The 12,840-nt window shown below is 62.4% G+C and overlaps 6 protein-coding genes across 6 annotated transcripts; 2 read left to right on the forward strand and 4 right to left on the reverse strand.

The window, feature by feature from the left end:
* Window positions 1–394: 394 nt before the first annotated feature.
* COLE_04351 (uncharacterized protein) lies at window positions 395–1,058 on the forward strand (the record flags this gene model as incomplete). The annotated part of the gene is made up of 2 exons (XM_018420497.1): window positions 395–668; window positions 706–1,058. 2 exons carry the CDS (start codon window positions 395–397, stop codon window positions 1,056–1,058), a joined length of 627 nt encoding a protein of 208 aa, XP_018276574.1.
* A 643-nt stretch (window positions 1,059–1,701) lies between these two features.
* On the reverse strand, window positions 1,702–3,075 carry COLE_04352 (uncharacterized protein; the record flags this gene model as incomplete). The annotated part of the gene is made up of 4 exons (XM_018425021.1): window positions 1,702–1,804; window positions 2,227–2,671; window positions 2,888–2,991; window positions 3,038–3,075. The coding sequence occupies 4 exons, from the start codon at window positions 3,073–3,075 to the stop codon at window positions 1,702–1,704; spliced, it is 690 nt and encodes a 229-aa protein (XP_018276575.1).
* Window positions 3,076–4,563: 1,488 nt separating this feature from the next.
* Window positions 4,564–6,917, reverse strand: COLE_04353 (uncharacterized protein; the record flags this gene model as incomplete). Its single annotated transcript, XM_018421510.2, has 2 exons — window positions 4,564–6,546; window positions 6,591–6,917. The coding sequence occupies 2 exons, from the start codon at window positions 6,915–6,917 to the stop codon at window positions 4,564–4,566; spliced, it is 2,310 nt and encodes a 769-aa protein (XP_018276576.1).
* A 162-nt stretch (window positions 6,918–7,079) lies between these two features.
* On the forward strand, window positions 7,080–8,185 carry COLE_04354 (uncharacterized protein; the record flags this gene model as incomplete). The annotated part of the gene is made up of 4 exons (XM_018424050.2): window positions 7,080–7,511; window positions 7,550–7,728; window positions 7,759–8,002; window positions 8,042–8,185. The coding sequence occupies 4 exons, from the start codon at window positions 7,080–7,082 to the stop codon at window positions 8,183–8,185; spliced, it is 999 nt and encodes a 332-aa protein (XP_018276577.1).
* Window positions 8,186–8,334: 149 nt separating this feature from the next.
* Window positions 8,335–11,125, reverse strand: COLE_04355 (uncharacterized protein; the record flags this gene model as incomplete). The annotated part of the gene is made up of 4 exons (XM_018424051.2): window positions 8,335–9,134; window positions 9,169–10,852; window positions 10,886–10,994; window positions 11,028–11,125. The coding sequence occupies 4 exons, from the start codon at window positions 11,123–11,125 to the stop codon at window positions 8,335–8,337; spliced, it is 2,691 nt and encodes an 896-aa protein (XP_018276578.2).
* A 575-nt stretch (window positions 11,126–11,700) lies between these two features.
* On the reverse strand, window positions 11,701–12,717 carry COLE_04356 (uncharacterized protein; the record flags this gene model as incomplete). Its single annotated transcript, XM_018424052.2, has 3 exons — window positions 11,701–11,841; window positions 12,019–12,255; window positions 12,628–12,717. 3 exons carry the CDS (start codon window positions 12,715–12,717, stop codon window positions 11,701–11,703), a joined length of 468 nt encoding a protein of 155 aa, XP_018276579.1.
* Between the last annotated feature and the right edge of the window lie 123 nt (window positions 12,718–12,840).

Consider the following 12,840-nt stretch of genomic DNA (forward strand, 5'->3'; position numbering starts at 1 on the left):
GCAGTCGTAAACATGAGATGGCGTCAAGGGTTGGTTGCTATCGATGATGTCGATGTGAGTGCCGTGAGATGAAGCCGAGGAGGTGATGCCCGAATGTGGAGGCGGGGGTGAGTGCCGCCGAGTGCGAGGTGGGGAATTGGGTGTTGTTGCGATGAGTTGTTTGTGTCAACACTCACAAAAGCCCGTGGCATTTGCATGGCGCTTATCAAAACACGTGGCAGAAACCATGACACAAAATGTGACGCATTCAATGGCTACAGTACACGGGATCAAACAGTGGCTCATATCGGAACCTTCTCTGTGATTCCTCCACTCACATTCCGGGTTGAATCAACGACATGACGTTCTCTGGACCCCGTCTCCTCCATCTCCTCTGGCCACTAACATATTGACCATGGCCGACCTCAACCTCCCCGTGGTCGTCTTCCTGATCGTGCTCCTGACCCAGCTCGTCGCCTGGGTTGGCAAGACGGCGCTGCAGGAATTCGCGTTTGGCGCATACACCCGCTTCTTCCTCGCCGGCACTCAGAGCCGACAGAAGCGCCTCCGGGCACAGGTTCTGCAGGACAAGGCCGAGCTGGCCAAGACAAGCAGCCAGGACGAGTTTGCCAAGTGGGCCAAGCTCAGACGCAAGGTTGACAAGGGGCTGGCTGACCTCGAAACAACGAGTGCGTGCTCGTATGCACGTACATGAGCTCACGGCAGACACCTCACTCTCCTCGGCGCGGGCGGCGTTTGGACTGAGATTCTCGTCTCTCATCTGGGTCGTCACGACCGGCGCATCCTTCTTCCTCGTGTGGTGGTACCGCCGCGTGCCCGTCTTCTGGCTCCCCGCGGGCTGGGTGCCCGGGCCCGTCGCATGGGTCCTTGCCTTCCCCGGCGCCCCCCGAGGTAAAGCGAGGGCGACAACGAAGCTGACCCCAGGCTCTGTGAGCGTCGGCGCGTGGAGCACAGTTTGCAAGCAGGTCCTTTTGACTGCCGAGGGAATAGTCAAGGCACTGCTCGCCCCCACGCCCGGTGAGCTATGGCCGGATGCACAAGCTGACCTCAGTGGCTGAGGCCGTGCCCGTCCCCGCCCAGATGTCCGAGAAGGGCGGCATGGCGATGCCGATGCGCGATGTCCCAGCAGCCAAGATCGAGGAGATCCACACTGAGGAGCTCGACTAGTGGATGGAGGGATGCTGTCCATCAAAGGAGCGCATCACAGTCGCCACTGATTGCTGCAGATTGCTGCATTGATTGCCCTGAGACTACTGGGCCAAATCTGACACCGAGAAGGCTATGTCCGATCACGCCAAATCGAGCGACCCCAGCTGCCGATGACGCTGTCGAATTCCGTCTCGGCCGACATATGATACGTATATATTGCACAGGCATCAACTGTGTTCGCATGTTAGTTTGGTACGGTGGCGACTCGCAACGTCATGCTTGGATTACTGACTGACCTTGCACTGATGGAGCGGCGCGAGGCACCACTCACCACTCGAATCTCCCCTCAACCACCCAGCACTCTTCTCAACGACACGCTCACGCCCAGCTCAGAGACATCATTCGAGAAAAATCGCACAAAGGCCACGGGCACAAAGCCAATGCATCCACGAGTAACAACCCGGTCCATACAAGCGTCTATACGGACTCTACATGCTCCAGCCCGAGCCTCTTATCTCTTATCACAACAACAGGACCCGATCGTCGGTCCGCCTAGTTCTTCGCGCGCTTGCCAGGCTTCTCGGCCGAACCGGGCTCCTTGCGCTTGTTGGCATTGGCCGCGTCGTCGGCGCTACACACGTGGTTCAGCCCTGCTCTCGGATGTTCGGGGGATTGGAGGGGGAGATATCATGACACACCACCTCGGCGCCTCGGCCACGATCGGCCATCTCGCAGCAGCAGATAAACGTGGCCGCAAGATAAATGTGGAATCTTGTAGAAATCGGGGAATGGGCCACGCATGGGCCGCTGACGACGCAGTGCAACCGCAACCATGCAGGGACAGGGAGACTCTCGTCCAGCAATGATGTAGGGCACGGGTCTCACAGCAGCTGCTCTGGCTCTCGTGCTCTGCTCCGTGCTCTCTCCGCATCTCACGACGTCTCGTCACTGCGCACTGATCCATCGGCCGGCCGAAGCCAAGCCAATCACTCCGAGCTCCTGATCTCTAAACCCATACTCCATCTACGCTCTATAGGGACTGCGGGGAGACATGGGGAATGACGACGCGACGCTTACTGCTTGGAGAAGTACTTGGTGGCGTCGGCGGTGTCGATCGTGTCCTTGCCCTCCTCCCAGCCGGCGGGGCAGACCTCGCCGTGCTCGTCGGTGAACTGGAACGCCTTGACGACACGGATGGTCTCCTCGACCGAGCGGCCGACGGGGAGGTCGTGGACGTGCATGGCGCGCAGGGTGCCGGTGGGGTCGATGAAGAAGGTGCCACGGAGAGTGATGCCCTCCTCCTCGAGGAGGACACCGTAGGCCTTGGAGATCGAGTGGTTGCGGTCGGCGAGGAGGCCGATCTTGAGGTTGGGGCCGAGGCCGCCCTCCTTGCGCGGGGTGTTGGCCCAGGCGAGGTGGGTGAACTCGGAGTCGGTCGACCAGAGGATCACCTCGGTGTTGATGGCCTTGAACTGCTCGAGGGCGTTGTTGAAGGCAAGGATCTCGGTGGGGCAGACGAAGGCTGCGGTCAGCGCCTGTAGTAGGTACGAATTTCTAAGCCAAGGGCGAGAGAGGATGGCAGCGCAGTCGTAGTGGAGATTCGGAGACGGGGGAAGACACTGGTCTTGCCAACGTTCTGCCTCCTTCCGCACAATGCTACAACCTTTCCAATGTTCTCCAGGCCAACATCCCCCCTCGACACTCTCACGGCAAGATGACCGCAGAGACAGATACTCACTGAAGTCCATGGGGTACGAGGCGAGAACGACCCACTTGCCCTTGTAGTCGGACAGCGAGACCTCCTGGAGCTCGCCCTCCTTGACGAGGGTGCCCTTGAACTCGCTGAGCGTCAGCACTGCTGGTCACAGATAAGCTGGTAACTACTCACGGGGCAGGCTTCTGGATCATGAGAGCGGGGGCGGACATTGTGGCTGGATGAATTTTGGATGGGGGACAAAGCAACGTGAGCAAGGACGTGCTGGGCTTTTTAAATGACAAGAGGGGGTCGCGTCGCCCGGCGCAAGGGCGGCGGCGGAGGTGCGCGAGGTGAGGACCGAGACAGGCCGAGGTCAAAGTTGACGTGGATAAACCCAATTTGGACCCTGAATCAACACACATGCCCGAAAAATGTCGGCACAATCGCCACCCTCAGAGTACTCCTAACGTCGCCTACACCCGTATATCCGGATATAGTCTGATCGTCTTCTCCTTCTGCACCCTCTATGCATGTGGTCATCAACTTCTGCAGGGGGGTGCAGCACTTCGCCAAGCTCGGGAAGCAGCAATGTAGCTTGCACGACCTGTCGTAGAACGTAGAAGGTTCTCGCATCACGTCCACGAGCGGACCGAGAGCGGCCCATTGTACGCTGCATCAACCCCGAAGCTTGGCTCTCGCACATCACTAAGCCTCGGTGCCGCCGTCGCCGAGGGTGACTCATGACATCACATCGGCCGAAATTTATCCGGCGCTGGTTCATACACGAGAGGGAGACGGTGAGATTGTCGTCAGACATCCTCACCATAGCTCAGTTGGTAGAGCGTCGGACTGTAATCTGATACCTAGCCCCTCGATTGAGTGGTGTACATCCGCAGGTCCTGTGTTCGACTCACAGTGGTGAGATACTCTTTTGCGACGATGTGGCAAGAGCTAGACTTGAGGCTGTTGCCGCGTGTGCTTCACAGAGTGGCACAATGCTGCGCACACTTGCTTGCAAGCGAGAAGATACCCACGAGTCCGGACGCTTGCTGTGCACAGCCATGTGCAGCGTCTGAGCCTCCCTCTCCCTCTCCCCTCCCGCCCTTGCCAGCCGGCAGAGACAGCTTGTGCATGCTAAGTGAGAGACTCCATGGTCAATAGAGCTCCGCACTTTGGCAACCTCTGAGAACAAACCCAGATTATTTATGGTCGTCTATTTTGACTGGTTCGGAGTCAGTAGGCTGTTCTAATCACATTGTCGTGTGCAGTGGGGGTGTCACTGGCACAAGTGTGGCGGACTCGTCCAGCCGCAAGGCGTCCAATTTTACGAGTAAGGATACGTGAACCATCGTTGGGGGTCAATCATGTCTAGAGCAAGCGTACACATCAGTGGGAGGGGGCACACTGCCACAGTGGCAGCTGTGCGTGGCGGGGAGGCTTTTTTGGATCACGCACTTTGCTTCTACAACTCAGCAGAGTTGCCATGAGTCCGACGCGTTTGATATCGGACATTCGCAGTATGCAGTACTGCAGAAACTCGGGTGCAGGATGGGAGCAGCGACGCTGACTTCATGACATGACACTCCTCTTTCTCCCGTAGCAACGCCATACCACACCCCATCCCCCCATAGCGCGTCACGACAGATGCGGTCGATTGGTAATCACATGTACCCTCTCCTTCACCTCAAGCCCCGTAAACCCAATATATGCATCTACCTCTACCTCCTCCGGAACGTGTTCTTGCTCGCGCTCCTTCCCGGATGCCTGCGCGTCTTGCGCCCCTGCTCGGCATTCTCCTCGTCGTCCACACCCTTCTCGAGCCCCGCCCCAAACTTCTCCACCTTCGAACGCCGCTTGTACGTGCCGCCGCCGTACTCGTCGTCGCTGTCGTCCTTCCGCCCCCCAGCCTTGGGGATGAACGACATCTCCATGCCGCCGTCCGCAGCCCGCCGCATCGCCAGCACGCCGTCCGGCTTCTCCTCGGCCGCTTTGGGCTTGGACGCCGCCAGGCGTTGCCCGAACGTCTGTGGGCGCGCCACCTCGCCCCCGACCACGAGCGAGTGGCGCGCGCCAGACGCGAGCGGGAAGGCGCGTGATGCCCTCTTGGGCGGCGCCGTCTCGTCCTCTTCCTCGTCCTCGTCGTCCTCTTCTTCCTCGCCCCCATCCACATCTTCCTCGGGCACCTCGGCGTCGGAGGGCTCGTCTTCCTCTTCCTCGCTCTCGTCTTCGTCCTCGATGCCCGAAGACGGGTGATCGCTTTCTTCCTCCTCGCTCTCCACCGCCGTCCGGTGCCGCCCGCCGGCGGCGTCGCGCGCCGTAGCCGGGTTGAGGCGCGCGAACGTATGCGAGCTCTCGTCGATCTCGAACTCGGGGTTGGTGAACAGCTCGGCGAATCGCGGGTCGGACAGCACGTCCTTGGACGACGTCTTGCCGCCCTGCTTGCGCTCCTCCTCGCCTTCCACCTCGCCCTCGTCCTCCTCGCCCGCGGCAGCGCGGCGCGCCCGCTTGCGCGCATTGCTCGCCTCCTCGCGCTCGGCCTCCTTCCGCAACCGCTCCGCGAGCGCCTTGTTGACCTTGGGCACGTCGCGGCGGGCACGGATGCGGCTCGCGGCCTTGGCCTCGAGCTTGGCATTGATCGTCTTTTCGCGGTCTGCTTCGTAGCTCTGCGGGTTCGCGATGAGCCGCGCCGTCTGGTACAGCTTGAGCGCGAGGAAGTAGCCGTGCATGTACGGCTTGAGGGCGGGTGTGCCGATGAGGTGCGTGAGGCTGAGGGTCTCGAGCTCGGTGCGGTCGACAAATTTGTAGTCCGTGTACGCGCCCTTGCCGGCGCCGCTCGCGTCCTGCGCCATCTCTTCCGTGACGTTGTCGAGGAAACTCGCCCAGCGCGGCGCCGGCCCAAAGTCGGGCACGTAGTACGTCGAGAGCGGCGAGGCGTCGCATGCGACGAGCAACAACCCGCTGTCGGGCACGGCGTGCAGGTCGTTGAGCGGGTTGGGGGGGTGCAGCGACAGGTGGTTGACGTCGGGCGACTTCTTGTCCCACACCTTGATCACCTTCGAGTCCGCGCTGACGACGCGGCCCGAGTCCTCCTGCGAGCCGCCGCCACGCAGCCAGTCGACGACCCGCACAGGCTCGCCGTAGCCCTGGTCCTTGACGGCAAAGGGCTTGGGCGACCGCAAGTCGTACAGCAGGGTGTGCCCCGAGCTGGTGCCGACAGCGAGCGACAAGCCGTCGAATGGGTGGCTCTTCAAGCTCGAAATCGACAGCTTCTGGGTGCGCCCGAACAGCGCGTCGACTTCGTAGTCCTGCGCCGGGAGCAAGCTGGACGCTGGAAGCGTGAGGCGGGTGAGCGCGCTGCGTGCGCGCGGATCCCAGAACTCGACGGTGCCCGCGCCGTCCAGCCCGAAGGACCACAGTCCGTGCCGCGGGTTCACGTCGAGGCAGTTGACCCCCTCGACGTCCTGCGCGCCAGTCCACTGCCCGACATTCAAAGGAGTCATATACCGCCCCTCCTCGAGATTGAAGCGGAACACCTCAGTGCCAGTACAGGCAACGAGCGCGTCCGCGCTGGGGGAGTGATAGCCGAGCGCGCGCCCGTAGATCGGCAGGCGGATGGTGTGGTGCAGCCCACCCTGGGTGTGGAGCTGCAACGAGCGATCGCGCTGCAAATGCAACGACTTGGTCCAGTCGTCCGAGAGCATCTGCGGTCAACTCCGGCGCCTGCACGCCCGCCCTCACGACTCACAACAAAGTCGACGTTCTCCGCATCCGTCACGCGCTCAAACTTCTCCGTGAGCTGCTCCAGATCCCACACCTTGATCATGGGCTTATAAGTCCCCGTCGCGACGGCATGCAGCCCGTCGCGCGTGGTGCGGATCTTGATGGCGGCGGTGGGGAAGTTGAAGTCCTGGATGAGCTCGAGCTGGCCGAGCGTGTGCTGGGTCTTGACGCGCTTCTTGTGTCCGTGGGCGTCGCGCTTCGGGCGCGCCTTGACCGTGACCCACGAGGGCAGCGCGGCCGCGCTCGTCGACGACGGCCCGTTGACCGTGTAGACTTTCGGGAAGGCCGTCATGGTTGTTGGATGGAGTATGTTGTTGCCGCCGCCGAAATCTTCAGCATGAGCGGCAACGGAACTTTTCGACGGAGCCCCAGCCTCCACTCTCCCACGATGGCTGCATGAGCTCATGCCCTCCATCGTCTCCTCATTGCTCGTATCGTCAGCTCACACTCCACGATGTCGCGCCTCCTCCCCGGCCTCGGCGCACTGCGCTGTGCGCTGCGCCGCCCGCTGTCCCCCGTGTTGTTGTCGCTGCGCCCGCTCTCGGCGTCCGCCGCCGCCGCGACCCCACGCCTCGTCCGCCCCACTCCCACCCCGTCTCCCCTGCTGACAAGCGAGCGCGTCCACGCCCTCTGGGCGCGACAGCCGCACCCCTCCGCGCCGCCCGCGAGCATGACGCAGCGGCTGCTGCAGCGCGCGTTCTCGTCCTCGCCCCTCGGCCGCATCCGGGACCACTACAACCGCTCATCGGGGCCGCCGCCGCCGCGCGGCGCGCTCGACGCCATCCGCGCCCGCGTGAACCGCTGGAACCCGCTGCACGTCGTGTACGTGATCATGGCGCTCAACGCCCTCGTCTTCCTGCTGTGGCAGTACGCCATCTCGTCATGGGTACGGCCGCCCGCCCCCGCCCGCCCCGCTGACGGCAGCAACGCTTCCGCGACCCCGCGCTATACAACTGGATGTGGAAGAACTTTATCTTGTGCATGCCGAACATCACCGACGGGCGCCTGTGGACGCTCGTCACGAGCACGTTCTCGCAGATGAGCACGGCACACATCTTCTTCAACATGCTCGGGCTGTACTTTATGGCGCCCGCCGTGGCTGGGTACGTCGCGTGAGACGGCGCTGACGCCAGCCTCCTCGGCGCATTCAACTTCCTCGGGCTGTATATTGGCGGCGGGCTGTTCGCGGGCATCTGCTCGCTCGTGTACCAGACGTTCAACACGAACAAGACGCGGCGCATCGGCGGGTCCGAGGGCGCGAGCGGCGCGATATACGCGTGCCTCGCGTTCTACGGCACCATCTTCCCACAGGCGACGTTCCTCCTCTTCTTCATCATCCCGGCGCGCGCATGGATGGTTGTGGGGGGTTTGTTTGCGGTGAGTACGCGATTGTTGGTCGTGAGCGCTGACGCCCAGTGGGACTTTTGGCAGGCCGTGACGTCCCGACAAGGGCTGACGGACTCGGCCGGGCATGCCGGCGGCATCGCGTTCGGCGTCGCGTCCGCCCTCTTCGCTCGCCACAAGTACCTAGGCTCGTGGCGCCGTGGCTTCCGCATGTAGACAAGTACCAACCCAGCGATGCATCGTTCTCCTCGCAGCGTTCGTCAGCAGACGCACAGTGCCTGGCCCCGCCAACCTGCTCATTGCACCAGTTCACTCCCCTTCTCCCAGCTGTCCAATCCATGCATGCCTATCCTACTCTATAGCGGCTAGTCCTTCTTGTCCGCCTTGCCGCTCAGTGTTGGGCTGGGCGTCTTGGAAGGCGACGCGGCTCCCGGCGACAAGCCCTTGGTCGGCGACGGCGTCCGGGGCTTCTCTGGCGACGCCGAGCCGGCCTTGGCCGGACTCGGCGACCTGCCCTTGACGGGGCTCGGCGTCCGGCTCTTCTTGGGCGACGGCGAGCGCACCCCCATCGCCGCGACGCCCGACGCGAGCCCGTCCACTTCGCGCTCGACCATGACGCCCGAGCCCTCGCTGTCGAGCTCTTCGAACAGGCCGCGGTCTTCGTCCGGCGACCCGATCGTCGCCGCCACCTTCTTGCGGCCCGCGCGCTCAAGCTCGCCCTTCCACTTCTTGACGACGGGGCCGGCGAGGGCAGGGTTGTACGAACGCGCCATCAAGGCTGCCTCGGGCAGGCGGTCGGTGGACGCCAGCAACTCGACGCAGCTCGCGCTGTCGCCGAGCTGCAAGAATGCCGCGAAAGCGATATTGTTCTGCCCCTTCTCCACGGCTGCCTGCGCCAGGCGCTGCAGCCCATCCCGGTCCGCGAGCGACGTGTACAGCAGAAGCAGGGCGGCGAGGTCCTTCGACTTCTCGAAGGCCTCCTGCGCCAAGTCGAGCTGCCATGCAGCCAGCGCCTTGTCGCCCACCACCTTCCACTTGGTCTCGGAGCCAGCCTCGGGGGCTGCGCGCACCAGAGTGAGCGCTGTCTCAAGGTCGTTGATGCCGATCGCAAGGTCAAACTTGTGGTCGGGGTCAGTAGACACCTGCAGCGCAAGCTCTTTCAGGTCTGCTGTCAGCTCCGATTCCGGTACCCAACGCACCTTGCACCTCAAGGAAGCGGGCGATACGGTTGCGCTGGTCGGCGGGAACGGTTGGGAGGATACGCTCAGCCTCCTCCATGTCGCCGCGGAGAATGGCAGTCTGGTACTCGACAACAGTGAGCGACAGGCCGTAGCTGTAGATGTTCATGTCCTTGTCCGCGACATAGATGCGGTTGTGGGACGGGAGGTAGCCGAGGAGGAAGACGCTCGTGTCAAAGTGGTTGATGACGCTCGACTGGTCCCCGATAAGGTAGCTGAGGCGGTTGGCCGAGTTGGTGTAAATGAAGCAGTCGCCGATCCATTTGCACGTCTTGACCTGTTCCGCAACATCAGCCACGATGTCGAACGCCTCCTCGACACCCTCGTCGCCGATGATCTCGCCCGAGTCGAGCGCCTGCGCGTACGCGTCGCGGTCGAAGCGCAAGATGTAGAACGAATCCTCGGTGGTGATGGCGACGAGCTCGCCCGACTGCGACCACGCGACGTTGGTCGCGTCCACCTCGATGCGGCGGACGACGGCCCCCGTCTCCCAGTCCCAGAACATGACAAAGCCAGAGCCACGCGCGGCCAGCAGCGGCCCGCCGTGGATGCCCTCGACGGCCCACGAGCCCGACGACTTGATGAGCCCCGTGCGCTCCTTGAAGCTGCGGAAGACGCGGATCTTGGACTTGCCCTCGAGGACGGCATAGGTGTTTGAGTCGGAAGCCCAGGCGAATGAGGTACCGCTGCCAAAGGCCTTGTTGCGCCATGCGAGCGCAGTGTAGATGATGTATTCGCCGTCGCCGCAGACGGTCACGAAGCGGCCGTTGGGCGAGTGCTGGAGCGAGGTGGGGTAGACCTCGGTCGTGCCCATCTCACGGAGGGGGAGGGAGAGGCGCTGGCCATCCTCGATCTCGTCCTTTTCGCCGAGTTGCCCGACATTGGCGGTGAGAACCTCGGTGTTGCGCGCATACACGACCTTGCCGGACGCGTCCATCGAGATGGAGGGCTCGTCACGGCCGAGCTTGAGCACAACGGCACCCTCGTCAAAGCCGACGGCGATCTCATTGCCCGTCTTGCGGTAGGCAATGCACCATGCGCGCTCGAGGCCGTAGTTGAGAGTGTTCTCGAGACGGTACGTTGACGAGTGCCAGACCTTGATGGTGCCATCTTCAGAGCCTGAGACGATGATGGGGAGCGAGGGGTGGAATATCGCGAAGGACACGTTGGCAGTGTGACCCTCAAGCGTCTGGACGCACGACTTGGCGTGGTAGTCCCAAATCTTGACGAGACGGTCGTCGCCCGTCGTGACAATGTACGGGCGGTCACCTCCGTGGTAGTAGTCGACGTAGTTGACGCCCTTTTCGTGCGCCTCGAGGGAGAAGTTGGGAACGGGGCTACCAAGCGACCACACCTTGACGGTGTGGTCGAGACATGCCGACGCAAATGTCTGGGGGTCCTTGGGGTTGATCGCGAGTGCCATGATGTAGTGTGTGTGGCCCTCGAAGATCTGGACGCAGCGCCATCCCTTGTCCCAGTCCCAGCACTTGATCGTCATGTCGTCCGAGCCCGTGAGCACCAAGCTGAGCGTGGGGTGCACCGTAAGGCAGCGAATGTAGTCTGGGTGTGCCTCGAACGAGGTCACCTTCTCGCCCGTCGAGATGTTGTACACGCGGAGCTGGAAGTCGTCCGAGCCCGACACGAACTGTTGTCAGCTCCCAGCGGCATGCGAACTCACCCAGTTCTTGCGCGCAATGTACTTGACGCAGCGCACTGGGACGTCGGTCACCTCGAAGGTCTTGATGTCGGTCTGTGTTTCATAGTTCCAGATCTTGACCTGGCCGTTGCTGCCGTCAGCTGAGCATGAAGGGGCTACGCACTAGAGACCGCAGATGACATGGGGCTCGGTGGGATGAAAGTCGACCGACTTGACTCGGTCAGACCTTGCGAGGAGCTTGCGCTGGATGTCGAGGAGCATCGGCTGCGTGTTAGTTGGATGATCTTGTGAGATACGCACCATCGTGAGCTATTTTCTCGGCGATCGCTGGAGAGGAGGAGGAGGAGGGGGAGCGGTGCGCCCTCGCTGTTGGTATGCAGAGCGGGGCGGCAGAAGAGAGCGGAGGGGATGCCGAGGAGGGAGAGGCGGAGGATGGGTCGAGGTGGAGAGATGACTTGTGGACCAGTTCAACGTGGTGAGGCCAGCGAGGCGCGTTCATTGAGCCGTGCCTGGGATATGCTCCCGTGTGGCAGCCCTCCACCCAAGTTTGTTCACCATAGCATGCAGCATGCAGCTCGCAGCATGCAGCATGCAGCTCGCAGCTCGCGCAACACGGCCATCGTGTCGCAAGGCTCACGCCAACGACAGCCCTACAAGATATGCGCCAGCCTTTGACCTCTGGACAACTGATTAGAAACAGCGACCTAATCTGACAGTGCCATGGCCCGGCCCCCAAACTTCACGATGCGAGAGATATGGCATACCTCTACTACCAAACCCTCCTGGCGCGACAGCCCTTGCCGGCCAGTCTCTACACCTACACGCCCACGACTAGCTTAGTCGAGCTCGATGGCGTTCTCGTCGGCGGCGGCACCGGCGGCGGCCTTCTTGCCACGCTGCTTGGCAGGGAACTCCTTAGGGGGGTTCTGGGTGCGGCGGTTGGCGCGGGTGAGGGCCGAGATGCGGGCGACGGCAGCCTGGGTGTCAGTGTATCCCAACAGCACTAGATGCCCGCGCACGTGCAGCGCGCGCAGGCAGGAAAGTCGGGAGAATGATAAATCTCGCAGACCTAATACGCTCCGCCTTCATGAGGTAGTCCGGGGAGTTCTAAGCGCGGCTGCTGGGTGCTTGGAGAAGCAAGAGGGGTTACTCACGGGACGGAGGTCAGCACGGAAGCCCTTGGCGGCGGTCTCGACGGCAGCGATCTTGTTGGCGCGGCGGGGGCCGGTCGAGCGACGGAGGGTGGTCTGCTTGCGGGCAGAGGCGACCTTGCCGCCGTTGGCAGTCACCTTGGTGACGGTGATGGCACCCTCGGGGTTGGCCGAGATGTCGATCACCTTGTTGTTGGCGAGACCAGAGTACTTGCCCGAGTGGATGTTGAGGAGGTTGCCCTGTGGTGTGAGTATTCGTGCGGGTGGGGTACGGCAACGGCCAGAATGGCGGGGCAGGGGGGGGGGGGGGGAAATCCTCGCCGTCTGGAGGGGCTCTCCGACGACAGGTTGGGACACTTGGCACCAGCAGCACGCAGCTCATCTCGGCGAAGATCGCACTCGCCATGAACCATGGCGCGTAGGTTGGCCTTTCCACAGCGCTTTCTCTCGCTTCTTCAACCTCCACGCCTCCTCCCACTCCCTCCTGCTCCTGCTCCTGCGCCCATTGAGCTGCCATGCGATGCTGCGCCGCCCGCTCCGTCGCCATGGATCCTGCCTGCGCCGATGTCCACAAGACCAAGGCCATCGAATGTCGAGAAATGCAATGCTCACCTTCTCAGCCGAGAAGATGGGGCCGTTCGCGGCGGGGCGCATGAACGAGTTCCACTTGCGGATAAGGAGCCACTGGAGGTCGGCCGACATTTTGTGTGAGTGTTGAGGGATGGAGGTCGTCGCTGGCACCTTGGTCGGGTCGTCGATTGACTTGGGACGCGGATCAGAGACGAAACTGGCATAATCCCGAAATCCCGCAAGTCACTCTGGGCG

The sequence above is a fragment of the Cutaneotrichosporon oleaginosum genome (genome assembly GCF_008065305.1).
Source record: "Cutaneotrichosporon oleaginosum strain ATCC 20508 chromosome Unknown ATCC20508_contig03, whole genome shotgun sequence".
In the NCBI taxonomy this organism is placed as follows: domain Eukaryota; kingdom Fungi; phylum Basidiomycota; class Tremellomycetes; order Trichosporonales; family Trichosporonaceae; genus Cutaneotrichosporon; species Cutaneotrichosporon oleaginosum.